At 41.7% G+C, this 22,464-nt stretch overlaps 1 protein-coding gene and 1 pseudogene across 6 annotated transcripts in view; both read right to left on the minus strand.

The window, feature by feature from the left end:
* The window catches only part of LOC138738590 (glucose-6-phosphate exchanger SLC37A1-like), a 91,132-nt gene that overhangs the window by 61,792 nt on the left and 6,876 nt on the right, over nucleotides 1-22,464 (minus strand). For 5 of the 6 annotated variants that reach the window (XM_069889108.1, XM_069889111.1, XM_069889110.1 and 2 more), the window contains one exon: nucleotides 20,778-20,859. In XM_069889108.1, coding sequence (XP_069745209.1) covers nucleotides 20,778-20,859 — 82 coding nt within the window. Of the gene's footprint in view, nucleotides 1-20,086; nucleotides 20,419-20,777; nucleotides 20,860-22,464 lie in introns of those variants that run through there. The other variant, XM_069889112.1, reaches the window with a different exon arrangement.
* Nucleotides 13,679-13,787, minus strand: LOC138740183 (U2 spliceosomal RNA; annotated as a pseudogene).

Consider the following 22,464-nt stretch of genomic DNA (forward strand, 5'->3'; position numbering starts at 1 on the left):
AGGAAATTGCAGAAGACTGAGAATTGGCATGAACAGGGAATAACACAGCTTTTACAGATCGCACAAAGGGCATACGTCCAGAGGTCTGAGGATAAACAGAAAGGAAAGGCTAAGATTTTGATGCAGGCAGTCAAGGAAGTCGTGGAGGGAGAGCAAGGAAAGGGTGGGGGCTGTGTGCCAGCTCCTGGACATTGGGAGGAGTGCCAGGAGTAGGAGAGTAGAGACCAGAGCAGGGGCAAGGGTAGAGGGAAATTCCGGGGACGACGACTGTTCCCGGGACCTCGTGGTAATCCCAGTAGGAATTGGGAAACAGGAGCATTAGTTTACTACCATTGTAAAAAGGAGGGACATTTTAAGAGAGAATGCCCAATGCGAGCCAGGGAGATGCGATCTTACGCACTGATGGAAGCAGATTATGAATAGGGGGGGTCATGGTTCTCAGTCAATACACACCGTGGGGCTGCACGGAGAACCATTGGTAAATTTAAGCATAGGACCCCACAGTGACAAGATGACCTTTTTAGTAGATTCTGGGGCAGCCCGGTCTAGTATTTTACAACCACCCGAGGGTGTTAAGATAGAGGGGACAGTAATGATTTCGGGAGTAGGAGGAAGAGATTTTACGGTCCCTGTATTAAGGGATGTAAGAATACAAATGGGAGAGAAGATAGTAACGGAGGACATTCTACTAGTTCCCAAAGCTGGAGTTTGTTTGTTAGGACGAGATTTACAGGACCAATTGGCTATCGGCACCAGACCACAGGAATCAGGTATCGGGGTTCAATTGTATGTATTAACCGAGGAGGATCGGGAACTAATAAATCCTGGAGTATGGGCAAAAAAAGAGGCAATAGAGGAGTGTTAGATATTCCTCCCTTGCAAGTTACTTTAAAAGATCCTGAGCAAGTAATTAGACGAAAGCAGTATTCAATTCCGATGGCTGGCCGAAAGGGGCTGCAGCCAGTAATTGACCAGTTGGTGAAAGATGGTATACTCGAACCTTGTTTGTCACCTTTTAATACCCTAATTTTGCCTGTCCAGAAACCAGACAGTGTGGGCACCGGAGTACTAACACAAGAGAGGGCAGTCTGTAGACAGCCAGTTGCTTTTCTGTCAAAGCTTTTAGACCCTGGGGAGGAGTCACGTGATGGAGTAGTGGCCGGACGGTGAACTCCAGCCCTCTCCAGAAAAGTCGGGAAAAACAAGAGAAAATACAAAGGCACAGAAATACAAGTTAAAGAAAAGTGAGTATAAAGGTGGAAAGAAGATGGAGACAAAAGGAGAAAAATCAAAATCAACGGAAAGAAGAGAGGAAGAGAAGACAACGGAGGAAAAAGGTGAAGGCCTTACCTGTCCGAAGAGGCCCGCTGTGGAGAGAGGAGCCCACTACCTCAGGTCGGTGGAAAAAGAACTACATCAATGGCTCACAGAGCCGAGTAAAAGTGCGCAACCGCGCATGAAAAAAAACACACCGACGGGAGGGGGGACCAGCTGGGGAGTCGATCTCCACAGCCGGCAACGACAGCTGCAGAACACCTGCAGCAAGAAGAGACCACAGAAGACAATGGAAACAAGAAAGAAGAGGAGGAAAGGGCATCAAAGAAACAACAGATGGTCAACCCAGAGGAAGAAGAAGAGGAAGAATACAGTGAAATAGATAAAGGGAAAGGCAAGGTAAAGGATATACTTGCTCTTGTTAGAGGATACATGGAGTCATTTAAAGAATGGCAAACACAGGAATTCAATGATTTAAGAAGAAGAATAAACAACACAGAAAAGAAAATAAATAAAATGGATATGACCTTAACAGAAATGGGGAAAAAAATGGACAAGATGGAAGAACGGGCAATAGCAGCAGAAATGGAGGTAGAAGACTTAAAAAAGAAATTGGAGGAATCTAATAAAAAAACCAAAGAGACACAAGAATTACTAGCCCAAAAAATAGATATAATGGAAAATTATAACAGAAGAAATAACATAAAGATAGTGGGCCTTAAGGAAGATGAAGAAGGCAAGAATATGAGGGAGTTTATAAAAGAATGGATCCCTAAGGCCCTAGGATGTCCAGAACTACAGCAAGAAATGGAAATAGAAAGGGCACATAGAGCATTGGCCCCTAAACCACAACCACAACAAAAACCAAGATCTATTGTAGTAAAATTCCTAAGATATACTACAAGAGAAAAGGTACTGGAGAAGACAATGGAAAAAGTAAGAGAGGGCCACAAACCACTGGAGTATAAAGGGCAAAAAATCTTCATTTATCCAGATATAAGCTTTGAACTCCTAAAGAAGAGAAAAGAGTTCAATACAGCAAAAGCGATTTTATGGAAGAAAGGATATAAATTTACACTGAAGCATCCTGCGGTATTGAAAATATTTATTCCAGGACAACAAAACAGACTGTTCTCGGATCCAGAAGAAGCACGAAAATTTGCAGAACAATTACAAAAATAGACTGAGGGATGAAGACGGGTAATGAGAGTAAAAATGATCACGATTGATATGTACGTGGGTAAAGACAAAAATAGACTGAGGGATGAAGACGGGTAATGAGGGTAAAAATGACCACGATTGATATGTATGCGGGTAAAGAGGTATAAGAGTGAATAGAGACAATGGGCATACGTGAAAGTATCTGTAATTAGAGGAAAACATAGATAGTATAGACAAGAATTAATAAGGGAAGGTAATGGAATAGAGAGAATAAGGAGGGAATTAAAAGAGTGACCTTTGTGACATATGTAAGGTAAAACATCATGAGATGGGAATGTGTAGGGAGTTACCCTGTACAGGGCAGTAACAAGAAGGGGAGGTGTCCTTGTACTCCTGTTAGGTAAAACATCATGAGATGGGAATGTACAGGGCTGTAACAAGATGTGAATGCATCCTTGTACTTACAAGATAAGAGAGACATTGATGGATTGAGAGGCAGGAAGCTAGCAGGGAAAGGATAGCAACAGTTTTAGTCATTGGACAAGTAATGATATGATGATGTTCTAAGCATGTATCCAAGGGTATAAAAAATCACCATTTTGCTGATAACGGCAGAATGCATTCTCCGACTAACATGTTTAGTCGCAAGTGTTACAATCCGGTAATAAAGAACAAAGAACCCTGATTTCGACTCAGCCTGGTGTTTGTCTCACTCATTCATGAACAAAGCAGACCTAACAATTTGGTGACCCCGACGTGATGGGTGAGTGAACACTGGACGACGGTTTCTGTTTTTTCTGACAATCATCTCAGCCGGCTGATAAAAAGGTCCAGAGAAGCCTGTTTTAACAAAATTCTCTTTTTTTTTTAAATCTTTATGATTGTCAGTAAGAACTGGAGATCGGACAAATTAGACGACCACAATTGAAGGTCGCATGCCAGGATTGTAACACGTAAGTGATTACAGACAAGATAAAAGTCCTTAAGGTGTTTGAATGACATTTATTAAGTGCTTCGCAAGAAACTACTAGAGTTTAAAAGTCTTTATTGTATCGTTGCAAAGTCCAATAGAGTGAGAAGGTGGTCTATAAACAATTGAGGACCTGAGTTTTCTGCTCTAAACTGGTTATTAAGAGGAGAAATCTCCCACGTGAAGGTTGGGCTTTGAAAGAAAACAAAGGTTCAGGCTTATTGGCCTCAATTGTATCTGAGAGACTGACTTATAAATGTCCGGTAGGTATGATAATGTCTGTACACTTGAGAAGTTAAGAATTTATTTCCCCAATTCGCCATGGTGGAATACCACAGCAGACACTAGAGACCTTGAGACAACAAAAAAAGTACTCAGGGACGCCTGCCTGGTGAACAAGAACGACGACAGAAGGCTGCGACAGCTGTGTCCGGATCAGGTAGGAGATATTAATGAAAAAGTTGACAAACTCCTAAGAGACACCCAGTTTATTCGAAATACTTTTGATAAGTTAAATGAGGGTATTCCCAACATCACCAAGGAGATAAAGTTACGTAAATTCATAGATTGGTACAGGGAAACAGGACAAAAGTATAGCCCAAATATTTGGTTTTCTAGTTGTAATTTAACTTTCAGACCCCTTTGGGAAAACAGAGAGTGGAAAACGAGCAATCAGAGTATACAGGACAGTCTGAAGTCAATTGGAGGACAAGACTTAGACTGTTCCTTTAAAAGATATTAGTCATCCAGCTTGCAAGGAGACATTTTTAAAAGCAATTTTCGTTGACATAGATCCCCTAAACGGACAAAAACCTAAATTAAAACAGGCATTAGAAAGCGGTCCCGCAGCTATGGCTGTACAGTTGCCTGCTAAGACTTTTGACCAAGTTATTAAGGAAATTAATCAGGAATTAGAGGAGCGAAATACCAGTAATGCGGCATTGGAAAAACAAAAAATGCTCCGAAAATGTGTAGACCGCTGGAGGAAGAGGGGTTGGTTATCCGGGGGCACTGAGATGTTCCTGACAGGTGAGGAAAAAAAAATTTTAAAACGTAGAGGCTTAGATAAGCTGGAAGAAACAAAACACAGAAGGGAAAGGAAAAGTGCCTGTTTCCAGTTTCCAGCCACGAAGTGTCCGGGTTTGCTCTCTCCCTCCCTCCTTTCACCCTCCCCCCTCTCTCTTCTCTCCCCCTCTCTCTCTTCTCCCCCCCCTCCTCTCTCACCCACTCCCCCTCCCAATCCCAATCTGTGGCGGTGCTGCCCTGAAATCCCCAGGTTGGGCAGGGCAGAGAAATACAATTTGGTTTTAATTTTGTGCCCACAATTCCAGCTCCGCATCAAATGGGATCCTGTTTTATCCTCTCTCCCTCCCTTTTTTCCCGCACCCCCACCATTGCGGGATCAGGGCAGACATTGTGGGCTGACGTGTAGCTCACTCGAGGTGGGAGGGAAGGAAGGAGTGATAGTTCCCAGTGGTGGGAGACCCAATCTGATCCAGACCAGTGATCACAGGATGAGAACCTTTTAAAACCTTTGAAACGAAAGTGTTAATCTGAAGACTTTTCTCCCAGTGGGGCCAGTGCAAGGCATTTTCTCTCTCTATCTCTTGTGCTCTGTGTATCTGCCTCTCTATCTCTTTCTCTCGCTATGCTCTCTCTCTCTCTCTCTCTCTCTCTCTCTCTCTCTCTCTCTCATAGTCTCTGGATGTATGTGATGTCATGTATGTACTCTGACAATAAATCATTTATAAGTGAGTCTTATACTATTATACAAACGGGATATAGAAAGGAAAATCTTTAATCGCGAGTCAGCAAAAAAGAGGGTGAGAGACAAGGAGATTCAGTACCGCGATGTCCTAGCTCTATTTGAAGAATTTGGTCTCCCTGGTAACCCACCTGTTACTGCCCCTGTAGAAATAGCTTGTAGACCCCCGCCCTCTGCATATGTGGAGTCACAAGGTGCCCCTGGCACCCCAGATGGGATACTGGAGTCACGTCCCTTATATCCAGATATTGAGACACTGGGGTGTGACAAGAACCTCGGGAATAGGGACACATCAGACGAGGTACAGGCCCCTTTAATAAAAATAGAAGGGGGAGTAATAGATGTAGAGACCCCTCTGGAGTCCGAGAAAATAGAAAAGGAGTTAGAGATACAGAAATGGAACATGAAAAAGGTTCAGGATAACATTAAAAACTTAAACAGAGATATTAATGTGCTGGGGCAGATCAGTGAGGATCAAAAAGAATTAATGGTAGGTGTATTGAAGGAAGTGGAAAAGATAACTACAACACTGTCAGGAGAAATTAAAGCTGAAGGAATGGTAATAGGAGTAAAGGACGAAAAGTGTAGTACAGATGAGGAAACGAGATACAATCCACCATGGGAGGAAAGTAGAAGGAAAAGACTCGGGAGGGAGAAAAATAGACATGCCTACCTGGACATAGTTAGGACAAAAGAGAAAGATGTGAAACAACTAAACTATGGCCGAAAAGATTATCTTAGAGATGAACCTGACCAATATGCCTTTGACCCTGAGACATTGGAAGCTGATAGGGACAGTGACAGTGACGAAGAAGAGTCAGAACAAGGTGGGATAAATAAATGCATGCCAAGAGTAAAGAAGGAGCAGAAATCCCCAAAATTGAGATATCAATGCCCATTACTGATCACGGGACGGGGAACTCAAAAATATGTACCCTGGTCACGAATGGACTTAGAGAGTTTAATGAAAAAACTACCTCCATTGAGTAATGGGGCTAGTCCATGGATTTCTTGTTTTGAGCGAGAAACCTGCCAAGAACAATTAGCACTCACAGATGTCAGAACTATCATGATAAAATTAAAGGCAAAAGGGGCCCTGAAGCAAATAGAGAGAATTGTAAGAAGCAGTAAATTGGGGGATGAAATAGAATTTAACCCACTTCGGAATAAATTTTGGGAAGCACTTAGAGAAACATTTCCTACACCCTATAGTTTGGATGCCTTGGTAACCCTTCAACTAAAGGAAGGAGAGACTGCACACGAGTATTTCACTCGAGCATGGGACTTATGGGAAACAGGGACTGGAGAAAGACCCGACCACAGCCCCTTAGGAAGGGCTCACTTTCGTAATGGGATAATAAACGGACTACCTGCTACGGTTCAAGCAAAATTAAGGGACATTGTGGGAGTAGAGACAATGTCAGAGGATTTGTGGAAAAGACACCTGACACATGCAATCAAACGACATCGTCAATCAGAGCATGCTAAGTCAGAAAGTGCGTCCCAGAAGGAGGTGGACAATACAACCGATAAATTGGTGAGAGCCATAGAACATATAGGGGTTAAATTAGCGGCCCAACAGATAGTCCCACAGGTCATGGGGCCAGTGATAAATCCGGGACCCCAAGTAAGAAATGGTTGGGAAAGACAGCTAGGTACAATGTATAGAGGGGAACATGCAGTATGCTGGTACTGCCAAAATCCTGGACACTACCAGCGGAACTGTCCGGAGGCTGGGAGAGCAAGGGGAAAAAGATTACCCTCTATGAGAGGCTATCGGGGAAGAGGAGGAAACTTAAGAGGACAAGCAAGGGGTAGGGGTGGACACATTGATGGGTCCCAGAGAATCGGGGGGTGGCAGAGTGATCAACAAGTCCAGGCACCTCAGTGTAATGACTATATTGAGGAAGGTGCTGAATTTGATTATTGAAGGTGCCCAGGAGAATCAAAAATCACGCCTCCCTGGGAGCCACCAAAAATTTGGGGGACGGTAAATGGAGAAAAAATTGAATTTATGGTTGACACAGGGGCAGCAGTTACGACAGTGATTAAAAAAAACCCCAGGGAGCACATTTTCGGGCAAAACATTATCTACAATAGGATTCTCCGGGATAAGGGAAACACAGCCCTATACAGATAACATCGACATGACATTTGGACGACAAAGGGTTAAAACGCCTGTCCTGGTTGTGCCAAGTTGCCCCATTAATTTATTAGCAAGGGACATTCTTACCAAACTAGGAATAACCATACAATGTTCTGAGAAGGGCCTTCGGTTAACATACCCAGGGGATACAATAAGAAGGGGAGGACAGTTTATAGTAATGACCCCATCTAACGCTTCAGAAGACTCTGTGGAGGTTAGTATTTTCTGGAGTCGGCTACTGTATGATGAACCAGGCCCAGGGCTGATTAAACAGTTTTTTGAGTGGAGGGCCAGTATTCCTCGGTATGGGGATTACCATTATCCACTAGATCCTATGCATGTTACATTAAACTACACCATCCACCCGGACCAGGAATATGAGGAGAGGTGGGACTCTCTAAAAGAAGGGAAGACAGAAACGATACATTGTCCATTTATCTTTGTAGGTAAGGAGGGAATAGCTGCTATGGTTGTCATGACAGAAGAACAAATGGAATGGTTCTGCTTAGGAGTAGAAAGTGTGCCTCATGTGACCTTGGGTATTGCCAAAGATCATCACGCTCGACAGCTGGGTCCGATGGTAAAGGAAGCGATAGGGTGTGAATACAGGCAGACAGAAATCCCGGGATATTCCACCCCGGAGGGAGGAAAATTTGTCAGACTGAATATTGAAGCATGGGACCAGGTAGTGAATGAGAAAGTAGAAAGAGACCGAGCCATAGAAGGAGAAAATATTGATCACAGAGACTCAGACAAATATCTTTCTAATCTGAGTCCACATATATGGACAACGGGGCCCTATGATGTGGGAGTAATAAAAGGAGAGGTATTTCTAGAATTGGCCAACCCCGGGCAGAAACCAATATGGAGAAAACAATACCGCTTGTCGCCCAGTCAGGAGGAGGGTATTAAAGGAACGATAGAAGGGTTAATGGAGTCAGGGGTTTTAAGGGCGGCACCTGACAGTATGTGGAACACGCCCATCATGCCTGTTCCCAAACAGGGTAGAAAAGACTGGAGGATGGTACACGACCTCCGGGAGATTAACTTGGCTACCAAGACCATCGGGAGACCAGTCCCAGACCCATATGTAGCACTTAGGGCTCTGAGTCCGGAGCACGAATACTATACTGTCATTGATCTGGCAAACGCATTCTTCTGCTTGAAATTAGCTGAGGAATGCCAAGACTGGTTAACTTTCACTTACCAAGCACATCGGTACACATACACTAGATTACCTCAGGGTTATAAGGACAGTCCAGGACTGTTCAATCAGGCCCTTAGCGAAATCCTAATGAAATTAAAGCTCCCGGAAGATGTTACACTGATTCAGTATGTAGACGACCTACTATTAGCAGGGAAAACGCCACATGGGTGCCTGACAGGGCAGCCAAACAGGTTACTGGTTATCATGAACATATACAGGGGATGATTTTGAGGTCCCATAACAAAAAAAAATGAATCTGAAACTAAGGAGACTTGTAGCAGATTGAATGACTACACAGATGAGTTTTGTGGAGGAAGAGTGCTGTACAACTGGCTCCCCGCTAACTGGGATGGTCGGTGTGCTCTAGTAACCCTTAATGCGCCAGTGCTGATTGTCAAAAGGCAGGAGGGAGACGAGGATTCCCTAGAATTGCGCCACACAGAGAGTTGGCTGTGGAGAAAAAGGATGAGTGTTGGACTCTTGGGGCCGGGAGGAAGGAACCCTGATGGGTATGGATTGATGCCATTGGCCAAGCCCGGAATATTCCGGACGAATTTAAATTAGCCGATGAGATTGCAGCTGGGTTTGAAAGCTTTCCTGTTTTTAGTGCAATATTTCCCATCACTGTAAATAAGAATGTTAATAGGATCAACCTTATTCACTATAATGTCCAGCGCCTTGCAAATTTGACCAGGGACGTTGTTGAGGCAATACATCAACAACTGTCAGAAACTTCCCTTATGACACTTCAGAATAGGATAGCGATTGATATGGTCCTGGCAGAGAAAGGTGGAGTGTGTGCTATGTTTGGAGATCTATGCTGCACTTCTATCTCTAATAACACAGGGCCAGATGGATCACTCACTAAGGGGTTAACGAAACTTAGGGCATTGGCGAAAGAATTAAAAGCCCAGTCTGGAGTCTCCAATCCTGTTTTATCCTGATTACAGGGAGTGTTTGGGAGATGGAGCACATTGTTAGGACAACTTTTGCTGGGTTTGTTCATTTCTGTATCAATTTTTATCACTTGTGGCTGTTGTTGTATTCCATGCATTCGAACGCTGGTCACGAGGACCATAGAGAAAGCCTTTGCTGACCGTGATGAACTGCCTCCGAAATATCAAGCTGTGCAGGCTGTGGAGCAAGACTATCTCACATTACAGGAGACGGAGAAAGTTGCTGAGATCGATCTGGAGTCTGATGGGGAATGTGATGGAAAGGAGGGATTGTGAATTAGATTGTTACACATATAATTTTAACCTTGCTTGTAACCTAAATATTATAACCTTGATTGTAGAACAAATATTATAACATTGATTGTAACACAAACATTATTAATCAGATTGTAGACCATATGTTAACTTGGGTATTTACTAATGTACGGGGGGTTAGCTAGTTTTTTGCTTGGGGGCAAATGGGATGAAACTTGTAAACGGGCAATGGGATCGGGGTGACGGATGGGGGGTGTACGCAAAGGAGGGTTGGGGGAGCCCTCGCCCACCAGCCGAACTGCCCTGTGAACAGAACCCGTATAGAGCTTGGCAATAATAGGCGAACTAATGTAACGCGGTGGTAGCATAGTCAGGGCGAGATTGTCCTCTAAAGAGGACAAAGGAGGGATTGTAAGGTAAAACATCATGAGATGGGAATGTGTAGGGAGTTACCCTGTACAGGGCAGTAACAAGAAGGGGAGGTGTCCTTGTACTCCTGTTAGGTAAAACATCATGAGATGGGAATGTACAGGGCTGTAACAAGATGTGAATGCATCCTTGTACTTACAAGATAAGAGAGACATTGATGGATTGAGAGGCAGGAAGCTAGCAGGGAAAGGATAGCAACAGTTTTAGTCATTGGACAAGTAATGATATGATGATGTTCTAAGCATGTATCCAAGGGTATAAAAAATCACCATTTTGCTGATAACGGCAGAATGCATTCTCCGACTAACATGTTTAGTCGCAAGTGTTACAATCCGGTAATAAAGAACAAAGAACCCTGATTTCGACTCAGCCTGGTGTTTGTCTCACTCATTCATGAACAAAGCAGACCTAACACATATGAAAAGTGAAATCTTTTCTGGGGGGGGCTGGGTGGGGGAAAAGAGCGGTCACTGCAAAATCAGTTGACGCTTGCGAGTGGATTCGCAAATCCAAATGGAGAGGGGAGATGTGGTTGTCCGACAAGGGATAAAGGACAACTCAGGAGGGGAAGGGGAGATTGGGGATAAAGAAGATAGAAATAGGAGAATAAGGAAAATGTTGGATGTTGTAGGAATGTTGTCTGGTAAAGAGTTGAAAATAAGAAAACAGAAATGGAAAAGGAGGAAAGGTAATGATGGAAAAACGGAAAGAAGACAAACCAAATATAAAATGGCTACGCTGAACTATATGACTTTAAATATTAATGGAATACATAACCAAATTAAAAGGAAGAAACTACTAAATTTACTGAAAAAGGAAAAAATAGATATAGCATTTGTCCAAGAAACACACTTAACTGAATTGGAACACAAGAAATTAAAGAGAGATTGGGTAGGACATGCAACAGCAGCATCGTATAATTCAAAAGCAAGAGGAGTGGCTATATTAATTAGCAAAAATGTGCCATTTAAAATAGAAGAGGAAATAATAGATCCAGCAGGGAGATATGTTATGATAAAATGTCAGATATATTCGGAGCTTTGGAATCTACTTAATATATATTCACCTAACGAAGAAGATCAAAAGTTTATGCAAGATATCTTTTTGAAGGTAGCTAATACGCAAGGGAACATACTAATAGGAGGGGATTTCAATCTGAATTTGGATCCAAATATGGATAAAACGGGGAAAAAAATTAACAGGAAGAACAAAGTAACCAAATTTATAATTAAATCAATGCAAGAAATGAAACTTGTGGACATATGGAGGAAACAAAACCCAAAAGAAAAGGAATACTCATACTACTCGACTAGACATAAAACATACTCAAGAATAGACCTATTTTTGTTATCAGCTAGTATGCAGGATAGAGTAAGAAAAACAGAATATAAAGCGAGAATGCTATCGGACCATTCACCCTTAATACTGACAGTAAAGCTAGAGGACATCCCTCCAAGAATGTATAGATGGAGATTAAACCCCATGCTACTTAAAAGACAGGATTTTAGAGAATTTATTGAAAAACAATTAAAAATGTACTTTGAAGTAAATACAGAATCAGTGGAAGATAAGTTTATACTATGGGACGCAATGAAAGCATTAATTAGAGGACAAATAATAAGTTATGCAACCAAGATGAAGAAGGACTATAATCAGGAAACAGAGCAGTTGGAAAGGGAAATAATAAACATAGAAAAAAAATTAGCAATAAAGGAAGATACAACCAAAAGAAGAGAATTGGCGGATAAAAAAATAAAATATGAAACATTACAAACATACAAGGTGGAGAAGAATATAATGAAGACAAAACAGAAATATTATGAACTAGGTGAAAAAACACACAAAATCTTAGCATGGCAGCTTAAGACAGAGCAAACTAAGAAAATGGTATTGGCAACAAGGAAAAAAGACAAACAAATTACATATAATCCAAAAGAAATTAAGGAAAACTTCAGAGAATTCTATGAACAATTATACCGAACTGAAAACGAAGGGAAAGAAGGGAAAATAGATGAATTTTTGACTAAAATTGAACTACCAAAACTACAAATAGAGGAACAAAATAAATTAACAGAACCATTTGGAACAGTAGAAATACAAGAGATAATAAGACACCAGGAGAGGATGGACTCCCAATAGAATTCTACAAAACATTTAAAGATCTAATAATACCGCCCCTCCTGGATGTAATCAACCAGATTGATGAGACACAAAACTTACCAGATTCATGTAAAACAGCAATAATTACAGTGATACTAAAACAAGGGAAAGATCCACTCTCACCAGCGTCATATAGACCAATATCTCTGCTAAACACAGATTATAAGATAATAGCTAAACTATTAGCAAACAGATTAGCAGAACAGGTACCGAAAATGGTAAATTTAGACCAAACTGGATTTATCAAAAAAAGACGCACAACAGACAATATTTGTAAATTTATTAACTTAATTCATGCAGTAGAAGGAAATAAAGCACCGGCAGTAGCAGTTGCTTTAGACGCAGAGAAGGCCTTCGACAGAGTAGAATGGAATTACTTGTTCAAAGTATTGCAAAAATTCAGTTTACCGGAGAAGTATATTAATTGGATTAAAGCATTATATAAGGGACCGTTAGCGAAAGTAACAGTAAATGGACATGTATCAAAGCAATTTAACTTAAGCAGGTCAACGCGGCAGGGATGCCCACTATCACCATTATTATTTGCGCTAGCTATAGAACCACTAGCAGAATCGATAAGAATAGATAATAATATAAAAGGAATAAAAATAAAAGACAGGGAATATAAAATCAGTCTATTTGCGGATGATGTGATAGTGTACTTAACAGAACCAGAACTATCAATAAAAGAACTATATAAGAAATTGAAGGAATATGGAGAAGTGTCGGGATACAAGATAAACGTAAATAAAAGTGAAGCAATGCCTATGAATAACGCGGATTTCTCAAAATTTAAGGAGGAATCCCCATTCAGATGGCAAATGCAGGCAATAAGATACCTAGGTGTGCAAATAAACAAAAATCTAGGCCAATTATATAAACTCAATTACAATCCACTAATGAAAAAATTACAGGACGATTTAGAGCATTGGAAAGAGCTACCACTAACACTGATAGGAAGGATAAACTGTATTAAAATGAACATTTTTCCAAGGATACTATACTTATTACAGGCATTGCCAATACAACTGACAGAAAAATTCTTCAAAGAGTTAAAGAAAATAATAAGGAGATTTTTATGGAGAGGGGGGAAACCGAGGATAGCACTAGATAAATTAACAGAATGGTATAAACAAGGAGGCTTACAATTGCCAAACTTCAAAAATTATTATAGAGCCGCACAATTAAGGTACCTATCAGATTTTTATCAAACAAGGGAAAAACCAGACTGGACGAGATTAGAATTAGATAAAATAGGGGAAAAGATACCTGAACACATATTATATAAATGGGATGAAAAATTGGTACAACATAGAACTTCTCCAGTATTACACCATCTCCTCAATATATGGAAGAAGATTCATGTAGAAAGAAATAAAACAAATTATCAAATACCAAAACTAATATTAAACTGATAAGAACAGATACTACACTTGATCTTAGCCAAAAGGCCGAGAAGCGATGCCAAAACTAATATTGACGCAAAATAAGCTACTCCCTTTTACAATAGACAACCTTGCCTTTAGAAAATGGGAAAAAAAAGGGATTAAAAGAATAGAAAATTGTTTTTCAGGAAGTAGATTCTTATCCTTTGAACAAATGAGAGATAAGTACAATATAACTGGAGATACAGCGCTGGCATATTACCAACTGAGATCCTACTTGAAAGATAAATTAGGAAGCAATTTGAGTTTACCAGAGGGAAGTAACCTTGAATATGTGATTACAGATACAATGTTAATCAAAAGATTTATAACAAATATGTATATTAAACTGCAAGAAAAGGAGAATGAGGAAACAAATGGTAAAACTAAACAAAAATGGGAACAAGATTTAAATATAAAGATAAAAAAGGAAACATGGGAGAAATTATGTTCTGGAACGATGAGAAATACAATAAATACGAGGCTGCGTATGATACAATATAATTGGTTACACAGACTATACATTACACCGCAAAAGTTAAATAAATGGGACCCAACAGTATCTGATAGATGTTTTCGATGTAAAAAAGAAAGGGGAACAACAATTCATGCAATCTGGACATGTGAGAGAGTAGAAAAATTTTGGGATGATCTCAATCAGATATTAAATAAAATAACAGAAAACAATATACCAAAGAATCCAGAGATCTTTCTCCTAAGTAACATAAAAAACAAAGAATTTGGAATTGACTTGGAAGATGCACAAAAAAGATTTGTTAAGATAGCCCTAGCCGTAGCAAAAAAATGTATTATGTCAACCTGGAAATTGGAAGATAATTTGAAAATACAACAATGGTATATAGAAATGAATAAATGTATTCCATTAGAAAAAATAACATATAGTTTAAGAAATAATATTGAAATATTCGAACAAGTATGGGAGCCTTACATTAAATACAATAGCGAAAACCTACCGGGAACAAACATTACCTAAGTTGATGGAAGGAGAAGAAAAGAAAAGAATGGACTCAGTAGAATTTCTGGTGTATTTTTGTTGAATGACAACATTGTCTGACTGAATTAATGCAACCTAGATTGTATACCTAAAATGGATGAGAGGGGGGGGGTGGGGGGGTGGCTTGGGAGGAGGGAGGGGGGGGGGGGGAGAAAAAGTCACTGTAAATGTGTGAAAAAGAAAAAGTGTATATCATGGCTATTGTGATTTATGGTGTGAAAAATAAAAAATTTTAAAAAAAAGAAGCTTTTAGACCCTGTTTGTCGTAGTTGGCCAGAATGTGTGCAAGCCATCGCTGCCACTGCTATTTTAGTTGAGGAAGGACGAAAGATTACGTTTGGTGCCCCGATGATAGTTCACACCCCTCACACAGTCCACAATATTCTCTTACAATGTGCTGGAAGGTGACTTACAGACTCTAGAATTTTAAAATATGAAGCAATTCTAATGGATAGGGATGATTTGACCCTGATCACGAATAAAGAACACAATCCAGCAGTTTTCTTGGTTTCTCCAAATTCTGACAATACCATAAATGATTTAGAGCATGCATATTTAGAGGTAATTGATTTACACACCAAAATTAGAGAGGATTTAAGCGATGAGCCTTTACAGGAGGGTGAAAGGTGGTTTATTGATGGATCTTCCCGTTGCATTGATGGCACTGGTTATAGCGGGTATAGTGTAGTGGATGGGAAGGAAGGAGTAGTGATTGAAGCCGGTCGCCTTCCCGGTCATTGGTCAGCACGATCTTGTGAATTGTATGCCCTCTGTAGAGCTCTCCAGGGTCTAGAGAACAAGATGGGCACGATCTACACAGACTCAAAGTACGCTTTTGGTGTAGTGCACACCTTTGGGAAGATCTGGAAAGAGCGGGGAATGATAACTGGGAAAGGACAAAAGTTGATACCTGAAAACTTAATTGTCCAATCTCTAGATGCTCTTACATTACCTGAGGAGATAGCTGTAGTTCATGTACGGGGCCATCAAAGTGGTGACAGTCCTGAAGCACAGGGGAACAGTCAGGCAGATGCAGCTGCCAAACAGGCTGTGCTCACAGAGAAAATAGACATGCAGCTGTTACTGCCCACCCCATATGAGGTTCAAAAGACTCCCATCTTTTCACGGGAAGAGGAGGTTTACATGAAGGACCAGGGAATGCGTCAAACTGCTGATGGGTTGTGGTGGGCGGCAGAAGGATGCCAAGTGCTGAACAAAGCCTTGGCTCGGCAAATTATTGATCAGCTCCATCGGCAGACACACTGGGGAACACAGGCACTTGTGGATACTTTTGTACGGTATTTTCATTGCTCGGGAATATACACTATAGCCAAGCAAAGTACTCGGGGTTGTCCAATCTGTCAGAGAGTAAATAAGAAAGTTATGCGCCAGGTAATGCCTGGCGGTTGCAATATAGGTGTACGCCTGTTTCAACGGATACAAATTGACTTTACGGAATTACCTAAGATAGGGGTTTACAAATACCTCCTGGTGATGGTAGATCATTTCACACGATGGGTTGAGGCTTCCCCGACCCCTAATGATCGTGCCAGCACCATTACCAGGATACTACTGGAGTCTGTGATTCCACGATATGGTATGATTCAAACCATTGACTCAGATCGAGGTACACATTTTACCTCTCAGGTACTCCAGGGTGTGTGTAAAATACTGGGAATAGATTGGCAGCTACATACCCCATGGCACCCCCAGAGCTCAGGCCGTGTTGAACGAATGAATCAGACCTTGAAAAATCAGCTCACTCGACTTCATGAGGAAAGTGGTCTCTCCTGGATTAAATGCTTACCCTTAGCTTTAATCAGGACTCGCACAGCCCCTCGTAAGGATCTTGCTGTCTCAGCATATGAGATGATGTTTGGTCTTCCTTACATGGGATTCCACATTAATACCCCTACCCCTGAGGCTAACAACCAGTACATATCCAAATATTTAAAGGGACTTTCTGCCTCTCTATACGAATTAAAACAGAAGGGTTTATTAGCTCAAAACCCACCCCTGGAGTATCCTATTCATTCTATTAAACCTGGTGATTTGGTATATGTAAAAGCATGGCAAGATCACCAACTAAAACCTGTCTGGGATGGCCCTAATTGTGTAATTTTGATTACAGACACTGCCGTGCGAACGAAAGAAAAGGGATGGAGCCACATACAACGAATTAAACGAGCTGCTGATCCACGGACTAATGACATTGATAATCTACCCTCCACCTGGCGTGCAGTCCCTCATCCTTCTGATCGAAAAGTTACACTACACGGGGAAAAAGTGCTGTAATGCTATTTTTACGATTTGTTGTTGTTTACTTGTTGGTTCCCAATTTTTTGGGAAATCACCAAATTGCTCACGATATATTAAGTCCTCCTGGAACAGGGGCAGCAGAGGTGACAATTATTTACCTTTAGAATGTAGACAGGGTGCAGGTATAGAGTATAGTCATAGTGGGGTATGGGTTAATATAGGATCCCAACATGGACCAGGGGAACAGAACGGCCCTAGGGGAGTAGATTTGATTTTTATTTTGGCCTCTACAGGTATTAAAAAGAGTTTTAAAGAGATAGCACAAAGAAGATGGTGGGACAATGACAGACAGAATGTTAGTCAGGATTGTACATATAGCAGAGATAGAGTGAATACATATGCTAATGTTCACAGACAGGCTGCAACTCACAGGTTCAGTAATACTTATGCTAATGTTCGCAGACAAGCTGCAACTCACAGGTTAAGTGACAAGAAACACCCCTCCCCAACTTAGTCTCCTGTAAATCATCCTTTGGGTCACAGAGACATTCAGAATGTTAAGAATCACCACTGTAAGGGGAGTTCCAGTTGTAAATGACTAGTAAGCTGCTCCAGAACACCACAGCTTCTTGGCATTTAAATCGTTTAATCAGACTCCAGGCAGCCTTGGAGATCGTCACCGAACAGACAGCGATGCCCCTGAATTTATGGGCTGAAGAAAGATGACAGATACGAGCCACAGTTCAACAAAACCGCCTGGCTCTCGATTATTCGTTGGCTGCTGAAGACAGCGTTTGTGAAAGACTGGTTAATGACAATGCTCACAACGGTCAGGCGGTTAAAGACACTTCTTCAGGAGTTTGAAAATCTTCCCATGCCCAGGTTCAGACTTGGCAACCTTGGTCCGGTGTGGGATGGACTAGACTTTTATTGGTAACTGGAGTCTGATACCCACAGCCCTTATAGCAGCTGGACTCGCTATTCTGGCCATTATGGTGCTCCCCTGCCTAAAGACTTGTGTGCAGTATTTAATTCAACGGACCCCTCGTCAGATCACTATAACCTAAAGAATGTATGTTTCCCAAATTCTGTCTGATAATGCTGAGACTGCAGTTCGTAAACCAAGTTTACAAGTAATACATTCCAGTTGAGAATTCACGAAGCGTAGCTAAAAGAAAAGTGAGGATTGTGAGAGATGAGTAAAACTAATATAAAAATATGAGAGATGAAGAAAGCTAGTATGGATATAATGAATAATGTATAATGAATAAAGCCAGTATGAATAGGATAAGTAGATAATAGAATGTAGGAAGTTAGTCTGAATAAGATAAGGTTCTAGCCTTAGACAGAATTAGCAAGTTCTGCATATAAGAGTTAGTAACATAAGGTGTGAATAAGGCAGACAGGATTGCCTAATGCCAAACTCATCCAGGAGGCAGAAGAATGTAAGGAGGAGGGTACTTCTATACCGAAATAAACTGTATAAAAGTTGGGTGAGCCCCAGTGTGTGTGTGTATTCCCAGGGTAAGGGGAAGCACCCAACTTTGCATTGTTGTATAATAAATGTTCTTTATTCTCAATTTTTGACTTGAGCAATTTCTGCGAAGGTCCTTCTGTTTCTCACAATGCACTGCTAATTTAAACAATTGTGAGTTTCCCCTCTTCATCGGCACCCAACCCACCCTCTGCGTGCTTTCTCTTAGCAGATCTACAAACTGATTCATGTTCCTAAACGCCAGGAGTCGATCACATTTCCATGTTATGATTTCCCCAGTGTCCACCAGCCCTATAATTCAGTTATCTGACCTAATTCTGGTCCCCTGATCATCCCCAATTCTAGATATGCTTTTAAATTTAAAAAAAATTTAGACATACAAAACAATTACAGGCTATTTTGGCTTACGAGCCCGGGCTGCCAAATTACACCCAAATGACCTACAACCCCTGGTATGTTTTGAAGGGTGGAAGGAAACCCACGAGACACAGGGAGAACGTACAAACTCCTTACAGACAGCATGGGATTTGAACTCCGGTCCCGATCGCTGGTGCTGTAACAGCATGCCACTAACCACTACACTAACCATGCTGTTCCATGGTTTTGAAGTCCAACACTCTTGGATTCCAGACCTAAACCTCTTCTTCTCCAAACCCTTCCTTCCAAGTTTCAAAGTTCAGATTTATTGTCTGAGATTCATTTCTCCTGCAGACCAGGCAGAATTTCTACTTTTCAGTTGTGGGAAAATAAAACTGTGCTCAAAGAGAGAACAAATAAACTGACTGCAAATACAGAAAAAAATATTCAGCGATAAATAAAGTGCAAAGAAAGTCCTAAAATGAATCTCCAGTGGAGCTGTTGATGAGGAGGGGTAGCAACTGTTCCTGAACTTGGTGATACAAGTCATGTGGCATCTACACCTCTTTCCTGGTGGCAGCAGTGAGAACAGAGTGTGTGCTGGGTTGTGTGGGTCTTTGATTAGAAGTCATCTAGTCTGAAGCATTATTTCTTGCTCATCACATTCTGATTGGTCACTAATACTTTCCCACCTGTGATGAAAAATCAACGGCATGGAGAGGGAACGTACTTCTAGCCAAATGGTGACACGTACAGTGCAGAGTGGCTTGATCACCAAAGGTAAACCATGTCACAACAGAACAGGCCACAGGATCACGCACAAATATTGAACTCTGAGTACGATCTTTTCACATTCTCACTTGTCAGGAAGGTGCAACAGTGACTGCACTTCCTGAGAAGACTGAAGCGGGTAAGGCTACCAGCCACCATTATTTCAACCTGCTGCAAGAGCTCTACCAAGAGCGCCTTGGCCAGGAGCATCACAGAGTGGTGTGGTTGCTGCAGAGAAATAGATTAGAGGACTATCCACAGGACAACAAGAGTGGCAGAGAGAACCACCACCCCCCACCCCCCCATGTCGACATGATCTACCAGAATCTGAAGAGGGTGCGCAAAAGCATTGAGGACCCTTTCCATCCCGCACACAGTATGTTTCAGCTGCTCCCTGGGCAGCGAAAAGGCTGAGTGACCAAAAGAACTGCTCACACTAACCATCCAAACTCGCCAAACACAGGGCGCCGGGCCACACCGAGTCGCAGGGCGCCGGGCCACACCGAGTCGCAGGGCGCCGGGCCACACCGAGTCGCAGGGCGCCGGGCCACACCGAGTCGCAGGGCCACACTGAGTCACAGAGGCCAGCGCGTGGTGACTGAGGGAAGAGTTTCAAAACAAGACAAACAAAAGGCAAGACAAAAGACTCAAAATCCTCCCTGCTCATGACATTCTGTGAATTGGTTTGCATTCCACTGACAAGAAGCATCCAACACTCACCCATTGGGTACACTGACCCAACACATCTCTGCAACATGTCGATTGCAAGCTCTCCTTATAAAGTTCACAGAATGTTTGACCTCACCTCAATATTCTCCCGCCCAGCCCACACCCTCACCATTGGATAACGTGACTTTGTCCCCACCGTAACCGCGCTTCAAAATGAATAGTTTCTTCCCATAGACAGTGAGAATCCTGAATGACCAAAGGAACTAACCATCCAAGTCTCTCGTATTCATGAAACTATTTATTTATATATGAATATTTGTCCAGCATATGTATTGTTTGTCTGTATGTGTTTTATGTCCGGTTGTATGTCTGGGTGTTTTGGACCGAGGACCGGAGAACGTTATTTCGTCGGGTTGTACATGTGCAATCAGATGAAATTAAACTTGACAAAACAAATTCTCACCTTGACAATGCTGATTGGTTTCCGGGACAAATGATAGGCTGTGTACAGCAGGAAGGTCAGAACCAGTGTGAATGTCCTGTAGCTGGAAAAAGGAAGTTTGTATCACCTTTTAGTTGTTTGGTCAATTTCTCCACCCAACTTTCCTTGGTGTACAGATAGGTAGCACTGATGACTTTATTCATTGCTGATAGAGTGTACACACTTGCATGCTGCTCTACATGTGCTACACAACAGTGACAAAAACTAACAGAACAGTACAAAATCTGAACAGTGTCTGCGCCAAACACGATATCCACATGAACATGAAACTCTGCTGCTTCCAAATGATTTTCCTCTATTCCCTACATATTGTCCATCTGCCAGCCTCTTAAACACGAGTGTATCTGCTTCCATGACTAGTATCCCATTCCAGGCACCCATCACTCTCGGTGTCAAAGCAACTGTCTTGCACAAAACTTCAATGCCTTACCTTAATCCTTTGGACTCCGTGTCCTGGTTTTCAGGGACGACCAACAAGCGCACATACTCCATGTTCCCATTTTCTGGGACTGGTTTTATACCCAACCACCAGCTGGATCGTACTGGTGTTCATACTGTAGATAACCCAAGGACCCAGCCCAGAGTAAATAGTATATTATGAAAGGTTAAAAATGGCCAGAGTCCGAAGGGTTAAAGATAGGTCCTCTAGTGCAGCCATTCTCAACATTTTGTTTTGGCTAAGGCCGTCTTAGAGTACTAATCAAAACCTATGGACCCCTTCCCTTAAAGTAGTCAGGCTTAGTTGGTTTCTTCCGTACTTCTCTCCTATCAACGACATTAAAAATATTTTATTATTTCAGTCCCTTAAATGTGTTGATCCCATTGAGAATGGCTCCTCCACTATGTGACATTTTTACCCTGGTAGAGAAATTCTGACTGTCAACCCTGCCCATGTCTCTGCTAATTTTATAAACTTCCGTCAAGCCTCCCCTCAGTCTCCATCAGTCCAACTTCTCATTGAAGCTCCTGTTCTCTAATCCAGGCAACATCCTGTTAAATTCTTCTGTACCCTTTCCAAAGCCTTCTTATCCTTCCTGCAAACCAGTTCACGCCACATTCCAAAGTTGCAATGAAGTTTTAATTAGCTTCTCTACCAGATATTAGAGCTGGAGAGAGATCCATCTTCTCTGAGCATACATGTGGGATTTTGTGAAATCTATTAACAGAATATCTTTCAAGTTTTTCCATTCACTGAGAGGACACAAGTTAAAGATGCTTGGAGGTGGGGGCAATATATTAGCAGGAATAAAGAGTTGTTAACCAATGGAAGGTGGAGAGTTGGGGTACAGGGGTGTTTCTCTGGTTGGCAAACAGTGGTGAGCGGGGTGCTGCAGGGGTCAATGCTGGGCCAGGAACTGTTCTTGATGTATATTAATGATTCAGAAGAGGGGACCGAGTATAATATATCTAAGTTTGCTGATGACAAACTGGGTGGAAAGGCAAATTGGCGAGAGGATGCAAAGAATATACAGAGGTTTAGAAAGTGGGCAAGGGTCAGACAGATGGAGTGCAAACGCAGATAGATATTTTTATATTATTGGTAAATACTCACACATTACTTGAGTTTTTTGGACCAATTTTTCAGGTTAAATTTGGGGGTGGGGGTGTCAACTTTTACATCAGTCATACTTTTGACCACAATAAGTAT

This window comes from Narcine bancroftii, chromosome 7, assembly GCF_036971445.1.
Source record: "Narcine bancroftii isolate sNarBan1 chromosome 7, sNarBan1.hap1, whole genome shotgun sequence".
In the NCBI taxonomy this organism is placed as follows: domain Eukaryota; kingdom Metazoa; phylum Chordata; class Chondrichthyes; order Torpediniformes; family Narcinidae; genus Narcine; species Narcine bancroftii.